The 25,733-nt window shown below is 49.1% G+C and overlaps 1 protein-coding gene across 12 annotated transcripts in view; it reads left to right on the top strand.

The window, feature by feature from the left end:
• MYO9B (myosin IXB) overlaps positions 1-25,733 on the top strand; it is a 109,899-nt gene that overhangs the window by 40,287 nt on the left and 43,879 nt on the right. For all 12 annotated transcript variants that reach the window (XM_070462258.1, XM_070462224.1, XM_070462261.1 and 9 more), the window contains 5 exons: positions 12,724-12,818; positions 18,894-18,956; positions 19,411-19,510; positions 19,775-19,875; positions 22,114-22,243. In XM_070462258.1, the coding sequence (XP_070318359.1) occupies positions 12,724-12,818; positions 18,894-18,956; positions 19,411-19,510; positions 19,775-19,875; positions 22,114-22,243 (489 nt within the window). The remainder of the gene's footprint in view (positions 1-12,723; positions 12,819-18,893; positions 18,957-19,410; positions 19,511-19,774; positions 19,876-22,113; positions 22,244-25,733) is intronic.

The following is a 25,733-nucleotide window of genomic DNA, read 5'->3' as shown; positions in this document are numbered from 1 at the left end:
TCCCCACTGTTGTAAGGGAGGGAGCCCCAGGGAGACAGCTTTGCTCACCCCAGGTATGGAGGGTGGACCCAAGGGTTGCCCCTGGTGGGGGGAAGGGATCCTCCCCTGACCCCTCCCCGTCCCCGAGGGTTTGGAGAGAAGCTATGGGGCCTGTAGGGAGAGTGGAGTGATGCTCTCAGACTCTAGTCTCTCCCTCCAGCCCACCCTTGGGAGCTCACCTTTCCTCACAAGGGCACCTTTGCTGCATGGAAAGTATTAAGAGAGTCCTTACTGTTCTCAGCAGCAGCACCGGGCAGCTTGAGATTTGTGAAAATGTTAGTTGCTTGGTCCTGTCCGACTCTTTGTGACCCCATGGACTGTAGCCCGCCAGGCTCTCTGTCCATAGAATTCTCCAGGCAAGAATACTGGAGTAGGTTGCCATATCCTTCTCCAGGGTATCTTCCAGATCCAAGGATCGAACCCAGGTCTCCCACATTGCAAGAAGATTCTTTACCATCTGAGCTACCAGGGAAGTCCTAATCTGTACAGAAATTCATACAGGGAAGCAAAGGAAATTTGCCATTTCTTTTTCCCCTGGAGTAGGAAATGGCAAACAACTCCAGTATTCTCACCTGGGAAATCCCGTGGGCAGAGGAGGCTGGTAGGCTACAGTCCGCGGGGTTGCAGAAGAGTTGGACACAGCTGAGTGACTAGCACACACACACACAGGGAAGCAAACATCATCCTGAAAGGAAACCTTCCATCGTGAGCCACCACCCACTTACAGAACAAGCCCTCCACTCCCACCTCCCCCTACTCAGCTCAGCCTAAGTGTGACTCCTTCCAGCCCACCAGGCCTGGTGGGTCCTCCTTCCCAGATCATCCCACCACACAAATGCAAGATAAATTAGTTGCAAAGTGAGGTTGAAAAATCTTGCAAAAGGTGCATGATTGCAGGAAGTCATCAAAAGTGACCCGGAGAATTGCTCTGACCTCCAGTTACTCAGCCACACCCATGAGCGGCAGATGGGAAAGAGAGCCTAGGATGGAAGCCTGAGCCTCCGGAGGGAATGAGTCCATTGTGTTGCTAACTTTATATAGGTGCGCTCTGCCTAAAGGGAGTTTTCAGCTGGGTTCACCAGGCGAAGTTCAACTCCATGCTTTATGAACAGGGCACACCCAGACCAAAGTAGTTCAGGAAGCTAAAAATAAAGGGACAGGCATGGATGTAGCAGGTAGATAGAAACGGGATAGAACACAGCTGCAATTTTGATCTGTAAAAGGGAGAGCTGGGACCTCTGAACATTGTATGATGAAGCAGATTCACCATCATGCCAAAATCATCAGTTTACTCTCAAGATATAATCGTTGTCAATATCTATGCATCACAATACAGCAGCTGCTTATACAAAGCAGAAATTATAAAAGATACTGGGAGAAGTAGATGAAAACATAACATAAGGCTCCTTGAGTGGACAGCAAATAGACAGGGCTGTAAGATGCCCAGACCTCACATTTAGGCAGATCTTTTGGCAATATCACAAACCCTTTACTCCATGATGAGAATAAATCTTAAGTATTTGTGGAAGTTCAGTTCAGTTCAGTCACTCAGTCGTGTCTGACTCTTTGCGACCCCATGAATCGCAGCACGCCAGGCCTCCCTGTCCATCACCAACTCCTGGAGTTTACTCAAACTCATATCCATCAAGTTGGTGATGCCATCCAGCCATCTCATCCTCTGTCGTCCCTTTCTCCTCCTGCCCCCAATCCCTCCCAGCATCAGGGTCTTTTCCAATGAGTCAACTCTTCGCATGAGGTGGCCAAAGTACTGGAGTTTCAGCCTCAGCATCAGTCCTTCCAGTGAACACCCAGGACTGATCTCCTTTAGGATGGACTGGTTGGATCTCCTTGCAGTCCAAGGGACTCTCAAGAGTCTTCAACACCACAGTTCAAAAGCATCAATTTTTCGGCGCTCAGCTTTCTTCACAGTCTTCCCTATATCAAGTCACAGAGAAAGCATCTTAGGGCTTCCAAAAGTAGAAATATTATCATCAGTTCTCCTTATAATACCATAAAACTAGAATTAATTTTAAGGCCCTTTCATATGTAAATTTGTTTGAAAGGAAAAGTAACTTCTGTTAAGTCCTAGATGAAGGGGGAATCTATAAAGCAAAGTTGGTGGTAGTTTAGTCGCTCAGTCGTGTCTGACTCTTTGCGACCCCAGGGACTGTAGCCCGCCAGGCTCCGGTCTGTGGGATTCCCCAGTTAAGTATACTGGAGTGGGTTGCCATTTCCTTCTCTAGGGGATCTTGCTGACCCAGGGATCAAACCTGCATCTCCTGTGTCTCCTGCATTGGCAGGCAGATTCTCTATTGCTGAGCCATCAGGGGAGGCCATAAACCAAAATTACAGATATTCTAAAAACCATTAATTGAAACTGTATAGTATCAGAATCCATGGGAAGTGTTTAAAGCAGTAACAGCAGGACAGTTCGTAGCCATAAATACTTTATATCCATAAATAGGAATAAATGAAAGTAAATTAATTAACATCCCAACTCAAAAACCTGAGAAAAAGAACCAAGTATACCGCAAAGAGAGTGAAGCATGAGTTGCTCAGTCCTGTCTTACTCTGTGACCCCATGGACTACAGCCTGCAGGCTCCTCTGTCCATGGAATTCTCCAGGCATGCATACTGGAGTGGGCAGCCTTTCCCTTCTCCAGGGGATCTTCCCGACCCAGGGTTCAAACCCAGGTCTCCTGCATTGCACGTGGATTCTTTACCATCCGAGCTACCGGGGAAGCCCAAAGAGAATGATTTGGGTGTCAAATGGATAAAAGGTGAGCCCTCGGGAATTCATCAATTCCTCCAATATTTTTGGTGCAGTAAGAACCAAGTAAGACCCTCCCCCATCAAAGCTTAATTTGTTCTTTATTCTTTCTGTAATCTAGCACGTGGTTTCATTTATAACCTAAACCAAAATTTAGTGAAATGTGAGGTACAATAACTTGTTTCATACTGGGTTTCTTTTTTTTCCCCCTAAGATTCCATAACCCCGCCTCCCCACCTCCCACTCCCTGGCACAGTTCACCATGAAAGTTCAGTCGCTGGTAGGAATCTGTCCATTTCAAAGGGCCTTGTCCTGGGCCCAGTAACCCTTGGTTTGTTTTTTAGCGTTTCTGTTCTCACCTGTGGCTGGGAAAGAGAGACAGAGTCTGTTAGGAGCTGGGGGCTCAGAGCCGGAGTGAGTGTCCTGTCCCATCTGCACTCGACTCTCTTTACATGCCTGCCATCTGCCCGTCTGTCCGTGCAGCCAGCAGCTGGCTAGAGGGAGCCTGCTGGGTATCCCAAGCCCTGTGGGCAACAGGGAAAGAACAGAACCCAAGCTAAAGCTGGTTGTCAGCCGGGCCCTAGAAACCCTCCACTTCCTCATCTGTGAGTCAGGGAGCATGAGGTTGGGGGTGATCCCTCTACTTCCTGCTCTGCACCCACAGGCCCAGTGAGCCTGCAGCTGTCACCTGCGTGGGCTGACCTGGTAATTGGGGGTCCATTGTTCTGCCCCACAGCCACCACCTCTCACCATCATTGCCACCCACTTCCCATCGTCATCCTTTTTCTCAGCCATGCCACACAGCATGTGGGATCTTAGCTCCCAGACCAGGGATCAAACCCTCGACTTTTTGCACGGGGTGTATAGACGGCCAGGGAAATCTCCCTCTGTCATCGTGTCCTCACCCTCCCTGGCTCCGTCTCCCTCCACCCGTTCCCTGCGCAGTAGCAGCAGCAGCGCTGAGGGAGTCACATTCGCCTTGCTTCTCCTTCCCCACCTCCCACCCCATCCACTCCCATGCTCAAGGAGCAGGCTTTCCCGTCCCCTCCCACGCAGCCCTTCTGAGCCTGTGACTCCGCTGGCCCCTTCTGTCCTCATACTCCCGGTGCCACTTCTCTGTGTCCTTGCTAGGTCTTTGCCAGGAGATCAGTCAGCTTAGGCGACTCAGGCCATCTCGTGCGCATCTTGCAGGTCAGAGTGTTGACGTCTTCTCCCTGCCTTACCACTGCCCTAGCCCTTTCAGAAAAAGGAGGCGTTTAACCAAGAGCCCCAGTATGGTGGCTGACATACCTTTCCTGTAAAAGGTCCAGGTGTCAGTATTTTCTCTGCCGGACCAGTCTCCCCCAGCACTACTCAACTCTGCCATACTCTAGAAGCAGGCACAGACCACCTGTAAATAGACGTGAATGTGCACCAGCAGAACCTTACCCATGGTTGTTGAAAGTTGAATTTCCTATCACTTTCATGTGTGGGGACGTACTCTTTTGATTTTTCCAAGTGTTTAAAAATGTAACAACTGGGACTTCCCTGGCTATCCAGTAGTTAAGACTTCACACCTGCAGTGCTGCGGACACAGGTTCAATCCCTGGTCGGGGAACTAAGATCCCACGTGCCAAGCAGTGTGGCAAAAAAAAAAAAATGTGACTACCATTTTTAGCTCGCACACCACACAGAAACAGGTGGCTGGCCATAATTTTCTGACCCTGGTAGAGGTTCATGTCTAAGCCTGACCCCCCACCCATTCCTGAGCATTACATAGGCATCGTCCCCATGGCCACGCGCATTTGTGTACAGGTCATCTGTGACTGCTTCACGCTCCACCAGCAACCCCAAATACTTATTAGCTGGCCCTTCACAGGACAAGCTGGCCCGCCCCTGCTTCACACAGAGGGTCGCCTTTCGTCCTCGAACAACCTGAGAAGGCAGGGGTTTACCCCTTCGTTTTACAGAAGAGGAACTTGAAACTCATGAGCAGCAAACTAATTTGTCCCTCTTGGCACAGCCCCCCAGCCCGGGACCACAAGGACCCGCTGGAATTCCCTGTCGACGTGGAGCTCTTCTCCTGGGCTCCTCACCAGAGGTAGCCCTCCACCCCGCACACACCCAGGGGCGTTATTTTCCCGGCATTTCCACACAGGAAAGCCCCAGGCTGACTGGATGCCCCCCCGGGGCTGTTTGCTCAGTAGACTCAGCTGAGCCCATTTCCTGGGCGCCCGGGTCCAGGGGCTGTGGGATGCCTCCCAGGTCTCCTTCTGCGGACGTGACAGCCGCTTGTGTCCCCAGACAGACATGATCACGTAGAAAGTTACGCCTGGAACTTGGAGAGCACTTGGGAAAACAATTGGAGTTCCAGAGCTGGTTCCTGGTCACTCCCAGGTACTGCTCTCTGCACCCCCAACCACGGCTAGAACAAGAGGGCGAGTGGAAGCCAGTCTGTCTTTCAGCCCCACCTTTAGGCTTCACGGTAGCCTAGGATTTGCTTGAGTTATCTTACTGTTCGCAGCCTCTCCTGGCACCTCCGGTCACTCTTCTCCAGTCACTCCTCTGTCTTGGTGTGAGACCTGAGCCGGACACAAGAGATTTGGAAATCCTGTGTGGAGTGGCTCATGGTCTCAGGGTGGAGAACAGAGGTCTGCCCGACCTGGCATTGCAGGGGGCGGGGCAGCGTCAAGGTCGTGAGAGGCAGTGGGCAGCCTCCAGGAAGTCCAGGAGCGGTGACGTCCCAGCCACGGCCAAGGTGAACGCGTGGAACGTCCCTGTCGGAGCCCCACCAGGGAGATCTCTGAGACTAGAATGGTGCCAGGCCCACGGCTGCCAACCAGTACATTGTTGTCAAGTGAATAAATGAAACCACATGTATAAAAGCACCATGTACACTTGGGAAGGGGCCAGGGGGAGGGGTCCCCATGGCTAGATCAGGAAACAGAAAGCCAGCCCCACAACCAAGATGAATTCTCTCCAGCGATCGAAGACAGTCACAGGTATATCTGGGGGGCAGTGGAGTTACCCCAGTTCAGGCCACCTCTGCCTGGCTGGAAGGACCACCACCCTGCAAGGGTGAGGCTGGGGAACTTCTCTCCAGGGGAAATCCTCACCCCCCCACCCCCGCCCCAACTTGAGACTCACCTATCAACACAGGAGATAGCAAGCACACTTGCCTTGGTGATCTCATTCCATGGGGCTTTTCACTTTTGAAATCTGAAAGCAAAACACTGTTTGTCTAATGCAGTCCGTCGAAGCTTGTCCGGTTTTCATGTGGAATGTACAGAGGCCAGATGTGAGCTTGGGGCTGGGGAGTCTGCCTGCCTGGTTACCAGACCTTGGGCGAGGTGTCTCTAGCCAGGGCAGGCAGATACCCCAAGAAGTCCCAGGTCTACTTGCCTGGCTCCCAGCACCAAGAGCCAGTCTGGACCAGGGTCTCAGGGGCAACAGCCAGGGCGTGGGCTCACAGTAGAGGCCCTGGGTTCCAGCCCACAGCCACGTCACCCACCTGCTCTTGGGCTTCAGGGATGTCAGCTGACCTCTCTGCTCCTGTTTCCTCATCAGAAACGGGGAAGGCCAGGTCTGTCCCTTAGAGGAATTCAAGCAAAAGAAAGAGTCACAAGCCCGTAGCAAGCCTGGCGTGTGGCTGGCACATACCACAGGCGATTCTTTAATGTTACATCGCCATTCTTCCTAAAATATTGACCATGCATTCCAACAGAGAGAAGACCCACCCTCTTGAGATAGCAAATGCACTTTCTAGAAATTTTTGGCTATAAGGTAGACTGCTCAACCTTCAATATCTTTGGTTTAAAAATCCTCGTTCAGAGCATTTCCCTGACAGTCCAGTGGTTAAGACTCCATACTTCCACTGCAGGGGTCATGTGTTCAATCCCTGTCGGGGAACAGTTAATAAGATCCCACATGCTGGGCAGCATGGCCAAAAATTTAGAAGAAGAAAAAAAATTAATAAAAAAACCTTTTTGAACCTTGCAAAAGAAGAACCTCAAAGGCAAGAGCAGTTAGAAGACAGCCAGGCTTCCCCCAGCTGACGGCATCCCTGGCAGGGCTGGGGGTGGCTGCCTGGGGAGAAGGTCAGAGACGTCCAGGGCACTCCTGCTTCGTTCACATGACTGGAGGAGGGGTTGAATTAATGGATCTTTTCATTATGGTTTTTTTCCTTTTGTTGGGTAAACTTTTAGCATGGTTCTATATGTTTTTTTCAAAGCATATACTTTATATTAGAAGCATGTCTTTTATGGGACTTCCCTGGTGATCCAGTGGTTAAGACTCCACGCCCCCAACACAGGGGGACATGGGTTCGATCCCTGGTCAGGGAACTAAGATTCCGCATGCAGCATGGCATGGCCAAAAGAAAAGACATAAAGAGGGGAAAAAAAGGAAAAAGAAACATGTCTTGTATATTATAAAGGGGGGAGAAGCAGTATTTCTGAGAAAGTAGAGTCCTCTCCCAAATAGCGTTTTGCCAGGACTGGTGGATCGCATGGCGTGCTGGGAAGATAGCACGAGCGTGTGGCCACCCCCGCCCCAGAGCCAGCTCACGTCGCATCACTGCTGGCACCTGGGTCCCACTTCCTCCCTCCCCTTATCTCCAGCCCCACATGATCCATCAGGCACACCAGCCACCCTTGTGCTTGGAGGCCTTGCACACCCCTGGCCAGCCCCGGGAACAGCTACACAATAGCTGCCCTCGCTTCGGGTGCCAGGCCAGCATTTCCTCCTCCTCCTCCGACGGACGTATAATAGCACCAACCGGATATTTTTAGATCAGCTTTGAAAAGTCGCAGTGTGTTGAGACCACATACCAGACGCATGAGGTCACCGCGCTGGTAATCGCAGAACCAGAGAGCTGGTCCCAAAGACATCCCCTCTGGTCCCCAGGACTCTGGGCCTGGATGTTTCCTTAAAACTCACCAGAGACTTGTCCCACATTCATGAGGGACCGCCGTGGCTCCTCTGGGTGGAAGTGTGCATTTCTGGAGTGTCTCTGTGGCAGGCCTTGAACCCAGCCACCGCTGCGACTCGGGACTTGCCCCTGGAGGGATGTCACTCAGAGTCAGGCACCCCCTCGCCATCTGTTTGTAGTTAGGACGGGCAGCACTTTGCATGCTCGCTCGTGGGAGCTCATTTCATCACAAAGCAGGCTTGTCCTCAGCTCAGACACCACCCTGCACGGTCTGGAAGGAAAGGAGGAGACGGATCTGCCGTCTGCTTCTCCCACAGCCGTGGCTCAAGAGCCCGTGAGGTTTACCCCAAAGGCTGAACATAAGGGAAACAGGAGACTAAAACCTGGATAGACAGTTTTCCTCACCAGGGGGTCCATCAGGGCCTACAACACACGTGGGGGCCTTTATTACAGGAGGGAGCCCCAGACAAGCTACTCCTACAAACACCTTGTACTTTCATCTCTGCTTCTCGACCCCCAGCAATTCGGCTCTTGCTGGGGACTTTTTTTTCTTATTTATTTGACTGCATCACAGCAGAGGATGAGATGATTAGATAGCATCACCAACTTGATGGACATGAATCTGAGCAAATTCCAGGAGATAGTGAAGGACAGGGAAGCCTGGTGTGCTGCCTTCCATGGGGTCGCAAAGAGTCAGACACAATTTAGCAACTGAATAACAAATCAGGTCTTAGTTGCATCATGTGGAGTCTTTCATTGCAGCACACAGGCTTCAGTAGTTGCGGGATACAGGCTTAGCTGCTCTGAGGCATGTGGTATCTCAGATCCCCTACCGGGGATTAAACACCGTGCCCCCTGCAGTGCAAGGCAGATTCTTTTTTTTTTTTTTTTTCCCACGGTATTTTTATTTTTTATTTATTTATTTATTTTTTAGGCTTACAAAAATTTTCATATTATTTTTTTTCATTTATTTTTATTAGTTGGAGGCTAATTACTTCACAACATTGCAGTGGGTTTTGTCATACATTGACATGAATCAGCCATGGAGTTACATGTATTCCCCTTCCCGATCCCCCCTCCCACCTCCTTCTCCACCCGATTCCTCTGGGTCTTCCCAGTGCACCAGGCCCGAGCACTTGTCTCATGCATCCCAACCTGGGCTGGTGATCTGTTTCACTATAGAGAATATACATGCTGTTCTTTTGAAACATCCCACCCTCGCCTTCTCCCACAGAGTCCAAAAGTCTGTTCTGTACATCTGTGTCTCTATTTCTGTTTTGCATATAGGGTTATCATTACCATCTTTCTAAATTCCATATATATGTGTTAGTATGCTGTAATGTTCTTTATCTTTCTGGCTTACTTCACTCTGTATAATGGGCTCCAGTTTCATCCATCTCATTAGAACTGATTCAAATGAATTCTTTTTAATGTCTGAGTAATATTCCATGGTGTATATGTACCACAGGTTCCTTATCCATTCGTCTGCTGATGGGCATCTAGGTTGCTTCCATGTCCTGGCTATTATAAATAGTGCTGCAATGAACATTGGGATGCACGTGTCTCTTTCAGATCTGGTTTCCTCAATGTGTATGCCCAGAAGTGGTATTGCTGGGTCATATGGCAGTTCTATTTCCAGTTTTTTAAGAAATATCCACACTGTTCTCCATAGTGGCTGTACTAGTTTGCATTCCCACCAACAGTGTAAGAGGGTTCCCTTTTCTCCACATCCTCTCCAGCATTTATTGCTTGTAGACTTTTGGATAGCAGCCATCCTGACTGGCGTGTAATGGTACCTCATTGTGGTTTTGATTTGCATTTCTCTGATAATGAGTGATGTTGAGCATCTTTTCATGTGTTTGTTAGCCATCTGTATGTCTTCTTTGGAGAAATGTCTGTTTAGTTCTTTGGCCCATTTTTTGATTGGGTCATTTATTTTTCTGGAATTGAGCTTCAGGAATTGCTTGTATATTTTTGAGATTAATCCTTTGTTGCTTCATTTGCTATTATTTTCTCCCAATCTGAGGGCTGTCTTTTCACCTTGCTTATAGTTTTCTTTGTTGTGCAAAAGCTTTTAAGTTTCATTAGGTCCTATTTGTTTATTTTTGCTTTTATTTCCAATATTCTGGGAGGTGGGTCATAGAGGATCCTGCTGTGATTTATGTTGGAGAGTGTTTTGGCAAGGCAGATTCTTAACTCCTGGACCACCAGGCAAGTTCCTGTGGGGACTTCTGGGGTTGTCCCACATGCTGCCGGCCTCTGGTGGGTAGAGACCAGGGATGACCTCGGTACCCTGGAGAGTGGCCCCACCCCAGGCGTCAGCAGCGCTGAGGCCGGGAACCCTGCACTGGATTCCACAGACACTCGGGAGAGCAGAGCAGATGGAGGCCTGGGCCCCAGCAGCTGGCCTAGAGCTCAGTCACACACATCCGGACCCTGTGAAGAAAAGGGGGCTCTGTGGCCGCTGTCTGACTCTGGAAAGTGCCTCGTCAGGCTAGATTCCACCACCACAAGGCCAGGTGAAGACCATCCCCTCAGAGTTCCCCCCTACCTGCATGTTCGTCTCTCAGTCATGCCTGCCTCTTGGGGACCCCGTGGTCTGTAGGCCGCCAGGCTCCTCTGTCCATGGATTTTCCCAGGAAAGAAGACTGGAGTGGGTTGCCATTCCCTCCACTAGGGGATCTTGCCGACCCAGGGATTGAACCCTGGCCTCCTGCATTGCAGGCAGATTCTTTTCAGTCTGAGCCCTGAAGGTACCCCCTTTGCAACTGGGCCTGGTTTCCTTCCTGAGACCTTGTCTCCCTCAATCACTCCTCCCCTCTTGGCAGTCTGGCGCTTGGTTCAGGTTTTACAGCGAGGCCCGGTTCTGGGTTCTGGGGTCTGGAGCCCCAGGGGCAGCAGGGCAGGAAGTCACGCATCCCATGACCTCATCAGCCGGGAGCATGACCGGTACATTAGCCCAACGGGGGCTGCTGCCCTGATTGCAAGCTCCACTGAATGGAGCCATTTTCTGAGGAAGTGTCCCTGGCCTTCCAGCAGATGCTTTTCTGTGGGGCTTCTGCCTCCAGGCGTTGTCGGAAGTTCTGACAAATGATGGACCTGCATCCATCCTGCCTGCAGAATGAGGGCTTGAAGAAAATCCAAACTCCTCGGTGACTCCCTGAGAGCCTGGCTGCCTCTCTCCACCCTGCCCCTGCCCCCCACCTCACCAGACCTGCAGATACACACCCCACCCCACTGCAGACCTTGGCAGTGGCCTTCCCACCTCCTCCTAGCTGTGGCCTCCCTGCCGGGCTCAGCCTCCTCAAACAGGAACAGCGTGAGCCTGACACCTTTCTTGCTACTGCCAAGCTTCCCTTTCCTCGTGTGACGCCCCCGCCCCCGTCCCCGTCCCATCTCTGTCTCTCTTCCCTCCTCTGCCCAGCCTCCCCACCCTCACTTCTTTGGGCCTGTCACTCCCTGAAACAGGGACCACCACTCCCCAGGTACTTCTCCTGCCCCAAGTTCCCCCAAGACTCCCCCGAACCCTCCCCTTGTCTGGGTACCGCGGGGGAAAGAAGTAACCTCAGGAAGCTGAGTGGGGGACAGAGGGTGTTCTTGTTTTCATCTGGCTGGTGGTCACGTGGGAGACCCCCGGGGGCAGTGCCCAGCCATGGGCTCTGAGCACTACGCACACTCCCTCTGTATATTGGGAACGAAGCTCTGATTCATACCTCGACGTGGATGGACCCCAGAAGCATCATGCCGAGTGAGAGAAGCCAGACGCGAAAGGCCACCTATTGTGTGCCCCCACTTAATGTGAAATGTCCAGACTAGGCAAATAAATCCCGAGCGACAGAAAGCAGATTGGTGGTTACCAGGGGCTGGGGGAGGAGGGCTGGGGAGTAACTGCTGAGGTCTCCTTTCGGGGCGATAGAAATGTTCTGGAGCTAAACAGAGGTGATGGTTCAACAACATTGTGAATGTACTGCATGCCACTGAAGTGTTCACTTTTGAACTTTAGTTTTATGTTATGTCACTTTGACCCTAATTTAAAAAAAAAAATTCTTGTCAACCAGCTTGTCATGCCATGGTATTGCAAGACCCTCCAGGAGGGGATGTGTCCCCACGTCTGCTCCCTCACAAGCAGGCTGGCGGCTGGCCTGGAGCCGGTATCAACCCAGCGCCCAGCAAACTCCTTTTGGAAAATAAATATTCTGGATGGTAAATATTCTCTGGCTTTGCAGGCCAGATGGTCTCTGTCATAGCTCCCTACCGTCGCAGCACAAAGACAGTGGTAGATGATCAGTAAATGAACAGGCCTGGCCGTGTTCCAGGACACTTCATTTGTGGATGCTGAAACTTGAATAGGATTTTTACATGGCAGGAAATATTACTCTTCTTGGGTTTTTTGGGTTTTTGTTTTTTTTTTTAAACCATTTACAAATGTAAAAACCGCTCTTGGCTCACAGGCAGTACAAAAACATACAGTGGACTGGATTTGGCCACAGGCCAGAGTTTGCTACGTGAACAGTTATTACTGAAAAAATATTCCTACAATTGGTGTTTCCAATGTCCAGAACTTAGAACTTGAGCCCTTCCTACACCTCAACACAGAGGTAAAGAGCAAGCCCATGAGACGTATGGGAAGCTCCTGTGGCTCAGTGCTGAAGAATCTGCCGCCAGTGTGGGAGCCGCAGGAGATGTGGGTTCGATCCCTGTGTCGGGCAGATCCCCTGGAGGAGGAAATGGCAACCCACTCCAGTATGCTTGCCTGAAGAATCCCATGGACAGAGGAGCCTGGTGGGCTACAGTCCATGGGGACAGAGTCAGACACGACTGAGCATGCGCGCACACACTTGGGATGTCTGGGTCTCCCCAGCTGTGTGTTTTCCAGGTATCACCTGGAGTCTGTGAGTGGCTTCCAGTGAACCATGGTTCACAACACCCTGAGGGAGCCTCCAGGCTGAGGCCTGTAGAAATTTCATCCTCACAATCTGAAAACCTGCTTTTGTTTTCCTCGCAGGCTTTTGGAAATGCTAAAACAGCCCACAACAACAATTCCAGCCGATTTGGGAAATTCATCCAGGTCAACTACCTGGAGAGCGGCATCGTGAGAGGGTGAGTCAGCTGGTGCCCACGCTGTGCACTCCACCATTGTTCTGAGGTCCTGGGCTTCCCTGCAGTGGGGACCCAGGACTGAGCCAGCAGGGAACTGAATGCTGAAATCATGATCTTGCAGGCATTTGTGAATCATGCAGGGAAATGAGTATGATTTTCAGTCATTGATATGAAAGTCTGAGAGGTGGCAGGAAGTGTGGGTGGGGGAGTGGGTGTGGCACCTTCATAACCAAACCTGCCTACCGCAGGGCATTGCCTAGGGCATTGAGGCACCCACTAAGTTAAGTACAATGAGCGAGAGTTCCTAGCATGATGGAATTTGCCAAGAGCAGGCGAGGACACACCAGCCTATTTCCTGATCTTGATGTTTCTAATTCTGTGGGTCTAGGGAGAGATGATGTGGACTCTGGCATTTGCCAGATGTGACCCTTTAGCTGGAAAGAGACGTGATGCTAGGTAGCAAAGTAAGGCCGTTGTCCAGGGAAGTGCTGAAAGTAGATGGAGAGAGGGAGGGATGGGATGTAGATTGATGGATGGATTCCAGGGTGGGTGGATGGATAGAAGGATGGGTAGATTTTTAGATGCATGGATGATGGTTGGGTAGGTTCATGGATGGGTGGATGGATGGATGATGGATGGGTAGCAGGTTCATGGATGAATGGCTAGAAGGATGGATGGTAGGTTTTTAGATGGATGGGTGATGGATGGGTAGATTCATGGATGGATGGATAGAAGGATGGGTGCATAGATTCATGGATGAATGGATAAATGGAATCATTGGTAGAGAATAAATGAGAGGATGGATATATAGACTGATGGATGTGGATGGATGGATAGATTGACTGATGGATAGTAGGTTCATGGATGGGTGGATAGATTCATAGATGGATAGATGATGGGTGGATAGGTTCATGGATGAATGGATAGGAGGATGGATGGGTAGATTCATGGACAGATGGAGGGGTGGGTTGATTCATGGATGGATGGATGGGACCGTTGGTGGATTCATAAATGAGTGTATAGATTGATGGATGGTTTGGATGGCTAGATGGATGAGGAGATAAATGAGTTCATAGGTGGTAGCTGGATTGTGAAGATGACTGCCAGGCAGAAGTTAAAACAGATTTACATTTTGTGCCAGAAATATGAGTTCCTTGGTGAAGGTACAGTTACTTCAACTAAATGTGCAACTTTGAAATTGTGTTCAAAAAAAAACAAGAAAGAAATTGTGTATATTTGTATTCTATGCAATGTTATGCTAATAAAAATACCTGGCAGCCTTATGCAATGAGTTAATGTTATAAGGAATTATCTATTTGGTCATAATGTGATTTCCACAGTTAATACTATAGGATTTTTTTCCTCTAAAATGTACGTTCTGGGTAGTTTCAAGTGGTTAAAAAAATATAATTGTGACTTAATACTGCATAGTGTTTTGGTTTTTTTTTTTAACATGCAAAGGTCTTATGAGCCATAAAACTATTTCACAGTGGGGGAAAAAAAAAGACATTTCGGCAGAGTCCATTGCCGGGTGACTTAAAGGAACCCTTCCCGCTCCACATTCTGGTGTGAGGGTCCACGGTGGTGGGATTTGCAAAGGCTCCAGGTAATGCTCTTAGCAGTAGAATAAGAATCCTTAAATGTTAGATGCAGGGAGATCTAAGCAACAGGCCCATGGAGGCCACAGGAAGGCTCATGTATTTTGGGAAGGGAGAGATCCTCCAGGAGAATTGATTTCAAAGTATCTGGGTTCTTCTGTCCATCTAAATCTGACTGGGATTTCCCCATTGGTCCAGTGGTTTTAAGACTCTTCGCTTCCACTGCAGGGGGACAGGTCCAATCCCCAGTCAGGGAACTAAGATCCTACATGCCTCACGGTGTAGCCAAAAAAATAAACCTAAACCTGACTGATGATCATTTCAATTGATGGTGCATGTTCAAGACAAGAACAGAAATGTTTTCTTCCCAAATCCTGCAGCCTCTGGCTTCTTTCCTTTTTCCCTGTTCCCAGACTCTTAAGTGATGTAGGGAGAGAGACCCCCACTAAAGGCAACATCTCCTCTGGCCCCTCAGCCCCGCAGGGACACTCAAGAGTGGGCAGTTCTCCCCATGGCCCCCACCTTCCGTGGGCCGTCCAGTCGTCCCTTCCCAGCTGCTACTGGGCCCAGCTTGATCTCTGCATGGGCAGAGACACTCTCCTGCCCCCGCTCGCCCCCCAGGTCTCAGCCCTTTCTCCAGAAAGACCTTCACTCCTTATTTTATTTTATTCTATTCTATCCCACTCTTCTGTGCTTCGAGGCTTATGGGATCTTAATTCCCCAACCAGGGGTTGAACCCAGGCCACAGCAGTGAAATCACAGAGTCCTAACCAGTGGACTGCCAGGGACTTCCCCCTCACTCCTTGTTTTAAATCTGGTTTTCTCCCATGGGTCCATATTGTATCTGCCACATTGCAGAGCCTCTGACTAGCAGGGGAAGCCCATGGTATCTTACTAAGTAGAAGATGCGGAAACAAACTGTTTTTAGTTCCAGTGGTTCCCTTGGGAGCAGAGACACCAAGAGGCTGCCTCACGTTTCCCTGGGGCCCGGACTGGCTCTGTAGGCCAGAAGCCAGAGCCTTTGCTGCCAGTGGGGCATCGATGCCCCTGTCCTCCCCGCCGATGCCTCACGTTTCCTGGGGCCCGGACTGGCACTGCAGGCCAGAAGCCAGAGCCTTTGCTGCCAGTGGGGGCATCGATGCCCCTGTCCTCCCCACCGATCACTCCTTCCTGTGCTCTCCATTTCATGTCCCATGGCTGCTGAAACTGAGTATCACAAACCAGTCAGCACACAACAGTAAGGGTTTATTCTCTCGTGGTTCTGGAGGCCAGAAGTCCAAGATCAAGGTGTGGGAAGGGCCATGCTCCCTCCAGAGGCTCTAGGCAAGGATCCCTCCTGGCCTCTTCCAGCTTCCGGGGGCCCCAGGTTCCCTTGGCTTGTAGCCACATCACCCCAGTCTTTGCTTCAGTCTCCACGCGGTCTTCTCCCCTGAATTTCTCTATGATCTCCTCTTCTGTCTTCTGGGATACTTGTCCTTGGATTCAGAGCCCATCTGGACCATGGAGGAGGATCTCATCTCTAGAAAAAAAAGTGAGAGTGTTAGTCTCTCAGTTGTGTCCAATTCTTGTGACCCTATGGACTGTAGTGTGCCTGGCTCTTCTGTCCATGGGATTTCCCAGTCAAGAATACCAGAGTGGGTTGCCATTTACTCCCCCAGAAGATCTTTCCCACCCAAGGATCGAACCCAGGTCTCCCACACTGCAGGCAGATTCTTTACTGGCTAAACCACCAAGGATGCCCCATCTCTAGATCTTTCACTTAATTCCACCTGCAAAGGTGTTTTTTCAGAATCACAGTCACACGTTCCAGGTGGACATGTCTTCTGGGGGCCACCGTTTGCCCCAGCACATCAGCAGGGCTGGCCCTCAGCTAACCAGCCAGTCCGCCCTGCCCACCTCGGCTCTTGTCAGGCTCAGGGCGGCTGTGGTCCTGCGTCGCTGGATCTCATAGATCAGCTGCAAGGTCCTATCTATGGCCTCGGATTCAGGAAAGGAGGTCCTCCCTCAGCCCTTGACGGTGGCCCACCCACGCTGGGCGGAAGGAGGTGCACTTCCCGTCTAGGGAGCGGCTACCACCAGCTCGCAGGGAGCAGGCCCAGACCCGGTTCTGCTTTTGGGCAGGTGACACTTTTCAGCGCCGCTTCCCGATGAGGCCAAGGGTCAAGGGCAGTCCACGCCTCCCCCCAGTTCCCCAATTTGCAGGGCCTCGTGTTCCTGTGGGCTCAAGGGCTCAGTGCGGAGGGGATCCCTGGCCGTGTGCAAGATCACCCCTGTAGGGGCCCAGGCTTCCCAGTGACCACCAAAGCCTGTGGCCCGTCAGATGGCAGCCTGGCGCCTCTGAGGGGTCACTGTCCCTGCCCATGTGGCGGGGCAGCACAGAGAACTGGCCACAGATTGAGGTGGAAGCGTGAGTCTAGGACCAGAGGGGGCCTCCCTGCCCAGGAACACAAAACTGCTGAGAGCTGCAAGTTAGGTCAGAGGAAGGAATGGAAGAAAATAGGAGTCTGAAAGAAGAGAGGACACGTGCTTGCTGAGCCTTTGGAAATCTACCTGTGCGGGGTGTGTGCGCTTGCGCAAGGCTGCACCCAGAAGACGGTCGTCCTGTAGATAGTCTGGAAGCATTCAGCAGGCCTGGGACCAGGGCCCTGATCCCGCACCCCAAACCCCAGCTCCCTCTTCTGTGTTACAGGATGGGCTCAGATGAGGGTAACCTGCAGAGCTATGTAGCTCACATACTTGGTGATAGCGGATCCCATGAGAGTCAGGTCCCCACCAGGCCACCCCCGTCCTGTGGGGTCCTGGACAGCAAGTTAACACCTCATCCATCAGTGGGAGCCACATTGCCCCTGCTGGAGGGCATTTAAATCCAGTGTATTTAATCTCAGCAAAATGGTGCCTAGAACCTCGCAGTAGAGCTCCAAGAAGTGTCTCTATTAGCATTGAGAGTGCAGCTCTGTGAGTACCTCGTTCCTGCCCCAGGACCAACACCGCCCCAGGGACCCGCGCCCAGCCAGTGTCCGTCCAGTGATAAGCAGATAAACAATGTGTGTCTAGACATGTAGACTGTTGTGCCAATTTGCTCAGTCGTATCTGAGTCTTTGCCACCCCATGGATAATCTACCAGCCTCCTCTGTCCATGGGATTCTTCAGGCGAGAATACTGGAGTGGGTTGCCATTTCCTCCTCCAGGGGATCTTCCTCACCTAAGGAACTGAACCCACGCCTCCTGCATTGGCAGGCAGATTCTTTACCAGTGAGCTACCTGGGAAGCCCTGTAGACTCTTACTTAGGCATAAAGAAGAATGAAGTTCTGATACATGCTCCCAAGCGGCTGAATCTCAGAACCATTGAGTTGAGTGAAAGAAGGCACATTCAGTATCCAGCTGACCCTTGAACAGTGCAGGGGTTAGTCAGAAATCTGCAGATGACTTCGAGTCGGCTCTGTATATCCAAGGTTCTTCCAATTCCACAGTTACAATTCCTTCATATCTGTGGTTCCACATCCGTGGATTCAACCAACCGCAGATCATGTAGGACTATGGCATTTGCTATTGAGAAAAATATCCACCTATAAGTGGATCCACAGTTCAGACTTGTGTTATTCAAGAGTTAACTATACATACTAAATGAGTGTTTTGGTTTGTTTTTTTTTTTTAATTCTAGAAAATCCAAAGTAATCGTTAGTGGAGTTGGTGCGTGGCTGCTGGGGGTGGTGGCAGGGAGGTGTGACAGAGGACCCAAGGAGTCTTCTCGGGGTCGTGGGTGTGTTAGTTGTCTTGGTCACAGTGATGGACTCAGGGATTTACATGTGTCACAGCTCGTGCAGTCATACACGTTATATCTGTTGTGTATCAGCTATTCCTACTAAAGCTGGTTTTGAAAATTAATGGAGATTGTGGAAGGACCTATTGAAAAACTCATCTGGGTGCATGCTTTTGAGTATGTGTAGTTGATCATATATCAATCATCAGTAAAGATGTTTTAAGAAGAATAGAAAAGTGAATCCATTGTCTTGTATATCGATTTTCAATTGGAGAAACACTTCATGGCTGGGGAGATGGTGGAAGCAGGGTTCAACCTTCCAGCGTTATTCGTGAGTACACGGGGCTAATCATTTCAATTCCTGCCACCTGAGGGGCCGACCCGAGTGATGCCAGGTTGGGCTTCCATACAACTGTCAGCCCACATCTGGTGTGTAGGGCAGAAGTGGCCAGCCCAGGTCTCTTATTTTTATAGATGTAGTTGTAGGGTGAGGTGCATTTACGACAATAGTATTTACCTTAAGAATGAAATTGTATTTACGACATTTAGGTTGCTTGTTTACGACACTCAGCGATATCACCCTTTCATGCCTATGCTTACCTTGGGTCCAAGGTTGTTAATCCACAGCTGGCTTTACCACAGTCATGAATCATTCTTGTTCTTCCGGGACACAACATTAACGTGTAACACTTGGTTCTTTTTCTGCTTGATGACAGAGCGGTTGTCGAAAAGTACCTGCTTGAAAAGTCTCGCCTGGTCTCTCAGGAGAAGGACGAGAGGTAGGGGGATATTTCCTTGATGATCCCTGATATCTGCCTTCTTCCCATGAAGGAGAGAAGCAGATGTCCTGAGATGGGGAATATCTACAGGAGGCCCTGATGGATCTCCTGGGAGCGTGAGCTTTGCTTCTTTCTGTGCCTCCCTGGGGCTTTTCCCTGGAGTAGGTGCTCGGGTGTCTGCTGAAATGTGGTCAGAGTAGCAGCATCTCTGGTCTGCCAGTGAGTGAGAGATGCCCACCCCCTGAGGAATCTATTCACTGGAGAAGCTCGTGGTTTGATTTTTGCAATTTTTTTTTTTTAATCATAAGAATCGACTTATTGTCTCCAATTTGTACATAATTGAGGTGCTTTTTCCTCCCTGGCCTGGTCTCCAAAGCAATATTAGTAGTGGTTTGAAGAGTAGCTATCGCTCGGCCTCCAAAAACAACTTTTTTCTCCTAATTTTGACCTACAGGAACTACCACGTGTTTTATTATTTGTTACTTGGCGTCAGCGAGGAAGAGCGTCGGGAATTTCAGCTCAAGCAGCCTGAAGATTATTTCTACCTCAACCAGGTAAACAGCCTCGAGCCCCAACCACAAACGCGGCCTCTGTTCCCCACGGGCTGTTTACGCTCTGCCAGGAGGTCAGAGGCCGTCCGCCTTGGCCCTCTCCAGCCCCCAAACCAGCTCCAAGGAGGCCCAGAGCGGGGCGGCATAAAGGAGCCCATTCATTCCCTGCCTCCCCGGCCCTGCCCCATGGTTCCAGCCAAAATCATCCTCACACACCACCCTCCCCAGCCCAGAAGTACCCAGAGCCCTGCCGACTTTGTTTTTCAGCATAACTTGAAGATCGAAGATGGAGAGGACCTGAAGCATGACTTTGAAAGACTCAAGCAGGCCATGGAGATGGTGGGCTTCCTTCCTGCCACCAAGAAGCAGTAAGTGGGTGGGCCCAGCCAGGCACCTCCCCTTGCCTGGACTTACCGGTCACTCAGAGATCTGACCTACCCCTGGTAGGAACCTCACTAAGGAGAGTAGCCCCAGGAGTGACAGAGGACTGTCATCATTAGCCCCTGGGAGATGCCAGTTAAAACCACAGGGTGGGACTTGCCTAGTGGTCCAGGGGCTGACTCTGCACGCTCCCATGGCAGGGGGCCCCAATTTGGTCCCTGGTTGGGGAACTAGATCCCACATGCTGCTACTAAGACCAGGTGCGGCCAAGTAAATAAATAAATATTTAAAAAAAAAAAAAACAGGGCTTTTCAAAGGTCATTTATCATTTAAAAATCCTTTTTTTTTTTTTGACTGCACCTTCGCAGCTCATGAGATCTTAGTTCCCAGACCAGAAATCGAACCTGGGCCCTCAGCAGTGAAAGCGTGGAGTTTTAACCACTGGACCACCAGGGAATTCCTCCGTCATTTAAAAATCTTAATTTCTTCATTAACAGACTAATTAACAGATTTTGTTAATTAGCAGAAAAACTACACTATCTCAATAGAGGTAGGAAAAAAAATCTAATAAAAGAAAATTTACTCAGGTATATTTACCCAAAACAGAAAAAAAGCCACAAGGCTTTTTGCCCAACAGTGTGGGTATACTTCACATTACGGAGCCATACACTTAAAAACGGCCAAGAAAGTCAGTTTTATATGATGTGTCTTTGACCACAATTAAAAATTATTTTAATTCTTCAAAACCACTCGGAGCATTCTCCACACCTTCCTGGGTGACCAGGAAACCCAGAGGGGACGCCTCTGCCCAGCGTGCTGCCAAGAGGGCACCATGGGGCCAACCCCTGTGGACAGCTGTTGGGCAGCTTTTACTGCAGATGCGTGTACACAACCAAACGTGTACATGCGCTTGGCCAGAAACACGCACAGAAATGCACAGGGCAGCCTCGTCTCTAACAGCCCACAGCCCCGGGAAACCCTCCCAAATGCCCGCCAGCCAGAGGTTAAATAAATCAACACATTATAAGATGTCCCTGCAGGGGTCGGCTATCTTCCGGGGATGGATAGCAAATGTTTTTCAGCTTCGTGGGCCACACAATCTCTGTGGCATGTTCTTTGCATTCTGTTTTCTTAACGACCCTTTAAAAGCGTAAGAACCGTCCTCAGCTCAGGGGCTAATGCAGAAAAAGGCCCCAGTTGGCCAGGTACCAACCCTGCACAGCAGTGGTTCTCACTGGGGTCCTGATTGTGCTCCCAGGGGACAGTTGGCCTTGCCTGATGACGCTTTTGCGTGTCACACTGCAGGTGTGGTCGAGGGGCCAGGCGGGTAGAAGCCAGGTACCAGCAGTGCCAAGGCTGAGAAGTGGCAGCGTTAAGAATAAAGGCTGTGGGACTTCCCTTGGTGGTCCAGTGGTTAGGACTCCACTGGAAGGAATGCAGTTTCTGTCCCTGATCAGGGAAGTGACATCCCACATGCCATGCAGCTTGGCCAGAACAAAAGAAAAATACATAAGTAAATCTTTAAAAAAAAAAAAAAAAGAATGAACAGTGCTACATGCAATAACACACATGACTACCCCACCTTACACCTTTTCAATCACAGGCCTGATATAAGTACATGTGATTTCACCAAAGTCACATTCACAGATGGTGTTAGATGTCAGGACAGTGGTTTCTCTTTGGGAGCTAGGGAGGGTTCAGGGCCTGAAATGTTGTTCTGTTTTTTGGTCTGAGTGTCAGTCACAAGCGTCTCTACAGTTTGTGACACTTCATCAAACTCAACACTTTGGGACGGAATTCCCTGGCAGTCCAGTGGTTAAGACTCCACACTTCAAATGCCTGGAGTGCAGGTTCGATCCCTGGTAGGGTGACTAAAATCCCATATGCCTCACAGCGTGGCTGAAAAAGAAACCAACAACTACACTTGGGGAACTGTGTGCTTTTTTTTTTTTTGATATGCATGTGATGCCTCCATAAGAAAATCGTTAAGCTCCCCCAACACCACTACCACCAAAAAAACAATAGAGCTATGCGCCTCCAAAGTCCTGTTTCACAGAGAGTCCCCAGCGGAGGAGTGGACATCTTTCGGGTTTCGCGTGTTCTGACTGGAATGGCTGGTTTTAGACACAGCCCAGGTCACTGGAAATTTGAGCCCAGTTCACTGGAGGCTTCTGCTGCCTCGAGACTGAGGAAGTGCCCCAACCTTGGCTCCTTCTCTCCCCCAGGATTTTTTCCATCCTCTCAGCCATCCTGTACCTAGGCAACATCACTTACAAGAAGAGAGCCACGGGCCGAGATGAAGGCTTGGAGGTCGGGCCCCCCGAGGCGCTGGACACGCTGTCGCAGCTCCTGAAGGTACTGTCCCTTGTCCTCAGCCACGGTGGCCGCCCACCGAGGCCCAAACCTCCTGCACTGGCTGAGCCCCTGTCAGCGCGGGCCTGTCTGCCTGCTTCCTCCCCCGCCGTCTCGGCCATGTCCCTTCCTCATTTCTTTTCTTTTTTTGATCGAGCTATGATTGACATGCGACATGATTTTAGCTTCAGATAGACAGCATAAATGATTCAGTATCTGTATTATATGTTGCCAAATGGCCACCACAAGAAGTCTAGTTAATGTTTGTCACCTTCGGGGGCTGTGGGATTGTTTTTCTCTTACGATGAGAACTTCTAAGATCTACTCTGTCAGCAGCTTTCATTTATGCAGTACGGTCACATTAGCCGCTATCACCATGCTGTGCACTGCATTCTCATGACATTTCATAACCGAAAGTTTGTGCCTTTGAACCCCCTTCACACATTTCACCCATCCTCCATTCCTGGCAGCCACCAGTCTGTTCTGTGTATCTATGAGTTTGGGAGGTTTGAGGGTTGTTATTTTCTTTTTTTTTTTTTTTTTAGATAATTTTTCATTATAAGATATTGAGTATAGTTCCCTGTGCTATATGCTATGCAGTTGATTATTTTATTTATAATAATATATATACTTTAATACATTAAATACATATTTAATGTATTAAAGTATATACATTATGATACATCTAATACATGTCTAGATCTTTAATACATCGAATGCATGTATAGATCTGATAGACAGAGTGCCTGATGAACTGTGGACAGAGGTTCGTGACATTGTACAGGAGACAGGGATTAAGACCATCCCCATGGAAAAAAAATGCAAAAAAGCAAAATGGATGTCTGAGGAGGCCTTACAAATACCTGTGAAAAGAAGAGAAGTGAAAAGCAAGGGAGACCCATCTGAATGCAGATTTCCAAAGAATAGCAAGGAGAGATAAAAAAAAAAAGCCTTCCTCAGCGATCAATGCAAAGAAACAGAGGAAAACAACAGAATGGGAAAGACTCAAGAAAATTAGAGATACCAAGGGAACATTTCATGCAAAGATGGGCTCAATAAAGGACAAAAATGGTATGGACCTAACAGAAGCAGAAGATATTAAGAGGTGGCAAGAATACACAGAAGAACTGCATAAAAAAGATCTTCATGACCCAGATAATCACGATGGTGTAATCACTGACCTAGAGCCAGACATCCTGGAATGTGAAGTCAAGTGGGCCTTAGAAAGCATCACTACGAACAAAGCCAGTGGAGGTGATGGAATTCCAGTTGAGCTATTTCAAATCCTAAAAGATAATGCTGTGAAAGTGCTGCACTTAATGTGCCAACAAATTTGGAAAACTCAGCAGTGGCCACAGGACTGGAAAAGGTCAGTTTTCATTCCAATCCCAAAGAAAGGCAATGCCAAAGAATGCTCAAACTACCGCACAATTGCAGTCATCTCACACGCTAGTAAAGTAATGCTCAAAATTCTCCAAGCCAGGCTTCAGCAATATGTGAACCGTGAACTTCCAGATGTTCAAGCTGGTTTTAGTAAAGGCAGAGGAACCAGAGATCAAATTGCCAACATCCACTGGATCATAGAAAAAGCAAGAGAGTTCCAGAAAAATATCTATTTCTGCTTTATTGACTATGCCAAAGCCTTTGACTGTGTGGATCACAATAAACTGTGGAAAATTCTGAAAGAGATGGGAATACCAGACCATCTGACCTGTCTCTTGAGAAACCTGTATGCAGGTAAGGAAGCAACAGTTAGAACTGGACATGGAACAACAGACTGGTTCCAAATAAGGAAAGGAGTACGTCAAGGCTGTATATTGTCACCCTGCTTATTTAACTTATATGCAGAGTACATCATGAGAAATCCTGGGCTGGAAGAAGCACAAGCTGGAATCGAGATTGCCGGGAGAAATATCAATAACCTCAGATATGCAGACGACACCACCCTTATGGCAGAAAGTGAAGAGGAACTAAAAAGTCTCTTGATGAAAGTGAAGGAGGAGAGTGAAAAAGTTGGCTTAAAGCTCAACATTCAGAAAACTAAGATCATGGCATCTGGTCCCATCACTTCATGGGAAATAGATGGAGAAACAGTGGAAACAGTGTCACACTTTATTTTTTGGGGCTCCAAAATCACTGCAGATGGTGATTGCAGCCATGAAATTAAAAAATGCTTACTCCTTGGAAGGAAAGTGATGACCAACCTGGATAGCATATTTAAAAGCAGAGACATTACTTTGCCAACAAAGGTCCATCTAGTCAAGGCTATGGTTTTTCCAGTAGTCATGTATGGATGTGAGAGTTGGATGGTGAAGAAAGCTGAGCACCGAAGAATTGATGCTTTTGAACTGTGGTGTTGGAGAAGACTCTTGAGAGTCCCTTGGACTGCAAGAAGATCCAACCAGTCCATCCTAAAGGAGATCAGTCCTGGGTGTTCATTGGAAGGACTGATGTTGAAGCTGAAACTCCAATACTTTGGCCACCTCATGCAAAGAGTTGACTCATTGGAAAAGACCCTAATGCTGGGAAGGATTAGGGGCAGGAGGAGAAGGGGACGACAGAGGATAAGATGACTGGATGGCATCACCGACTCGATGGACATGGGTTTGGGTGGACTTTGGGAGTTGGTGATGGACAGGGAGGCCTGGCATGCTTCAGTTCACAGGGTCGCAAAGAGTCAGACACGACTGAGCAACTGAACTGAACTGAAGTTCATTGGAGGGACTGATGTTGAAGTTGAAACTCCAATACTTTGGCCACCTGATGCGGAAAGCTGACTCATTTGAAAAGATCCTGATGCTGGGAAAGATTGAGGGCAGGAGGAGAAGGAGACGACAGAGGATGAGATGGTTGAATGGCATCACCGACACAATGGACGTGGGTTTGGGTGGACTCCGGGAGTTGCTGATGGACAGGGAGGCCTGGCGTGCTGCGGTTCATGGGGTCAAAGAGTCGGACACAACTGAGCGACTGAACTGAACTGATATACTTTAATCCTAAGCTCCTAATTATGCCTCCCCTTACCCTTGCCCCCTTGGTAACTGTAAGTTTACTTTCTGTGTCTGTGGATCTGTCGTATCTCTGTTTTGTACATAAGTACGTTTGTATCATTTTTTAAAGATGCTGCATATAAGCGGTATCATATGGTATTTGTCTTTGTCTGACTTATTTCACTTAACATAATACCCTCAAGGACCATCCCTTCTTCATCTCCTTTTATTATTTTTAATTGAAATATAGTCATTTTACAATGTTGTGTTGCTTTTAGGTGTAGAACAACATGATTCAGTTCTATATATATTCTTTTATAAGTTACTACAAGATATTGAGTATAGTTCCCTGTGCTATACACTATATAGTTGATTTTCTGTTTTATATATGTGTGTATACTTTAATCCCAAGCTCCTAATTTATCCTTCCCTCTACCCTTTCCCCTTTGATAACCATAAGTTTGCTTCCTATGTCTGTGATTCTATTTCTGTTTTGTAAATAA

Source organism: Odocoileus virginianus, chromosome 3 (genome assembly GCF_023699985.2).
Source record: "Odocoileus virginianus isolate 20LAN1187 ecotype Illinois chromosome 3, Ovbor_1.2, whole genome shotgun sequence".
Classification (NCBI taxonomy): Eukaryota; Metazoa; Chordata; class Mammalia; order Artiodactyla; family Cervidae; genus Odocoileus; species Odocoileus virginianus.
This window is presented reverse-complemented; position numbering and strand designations above follow the sequence as displayed.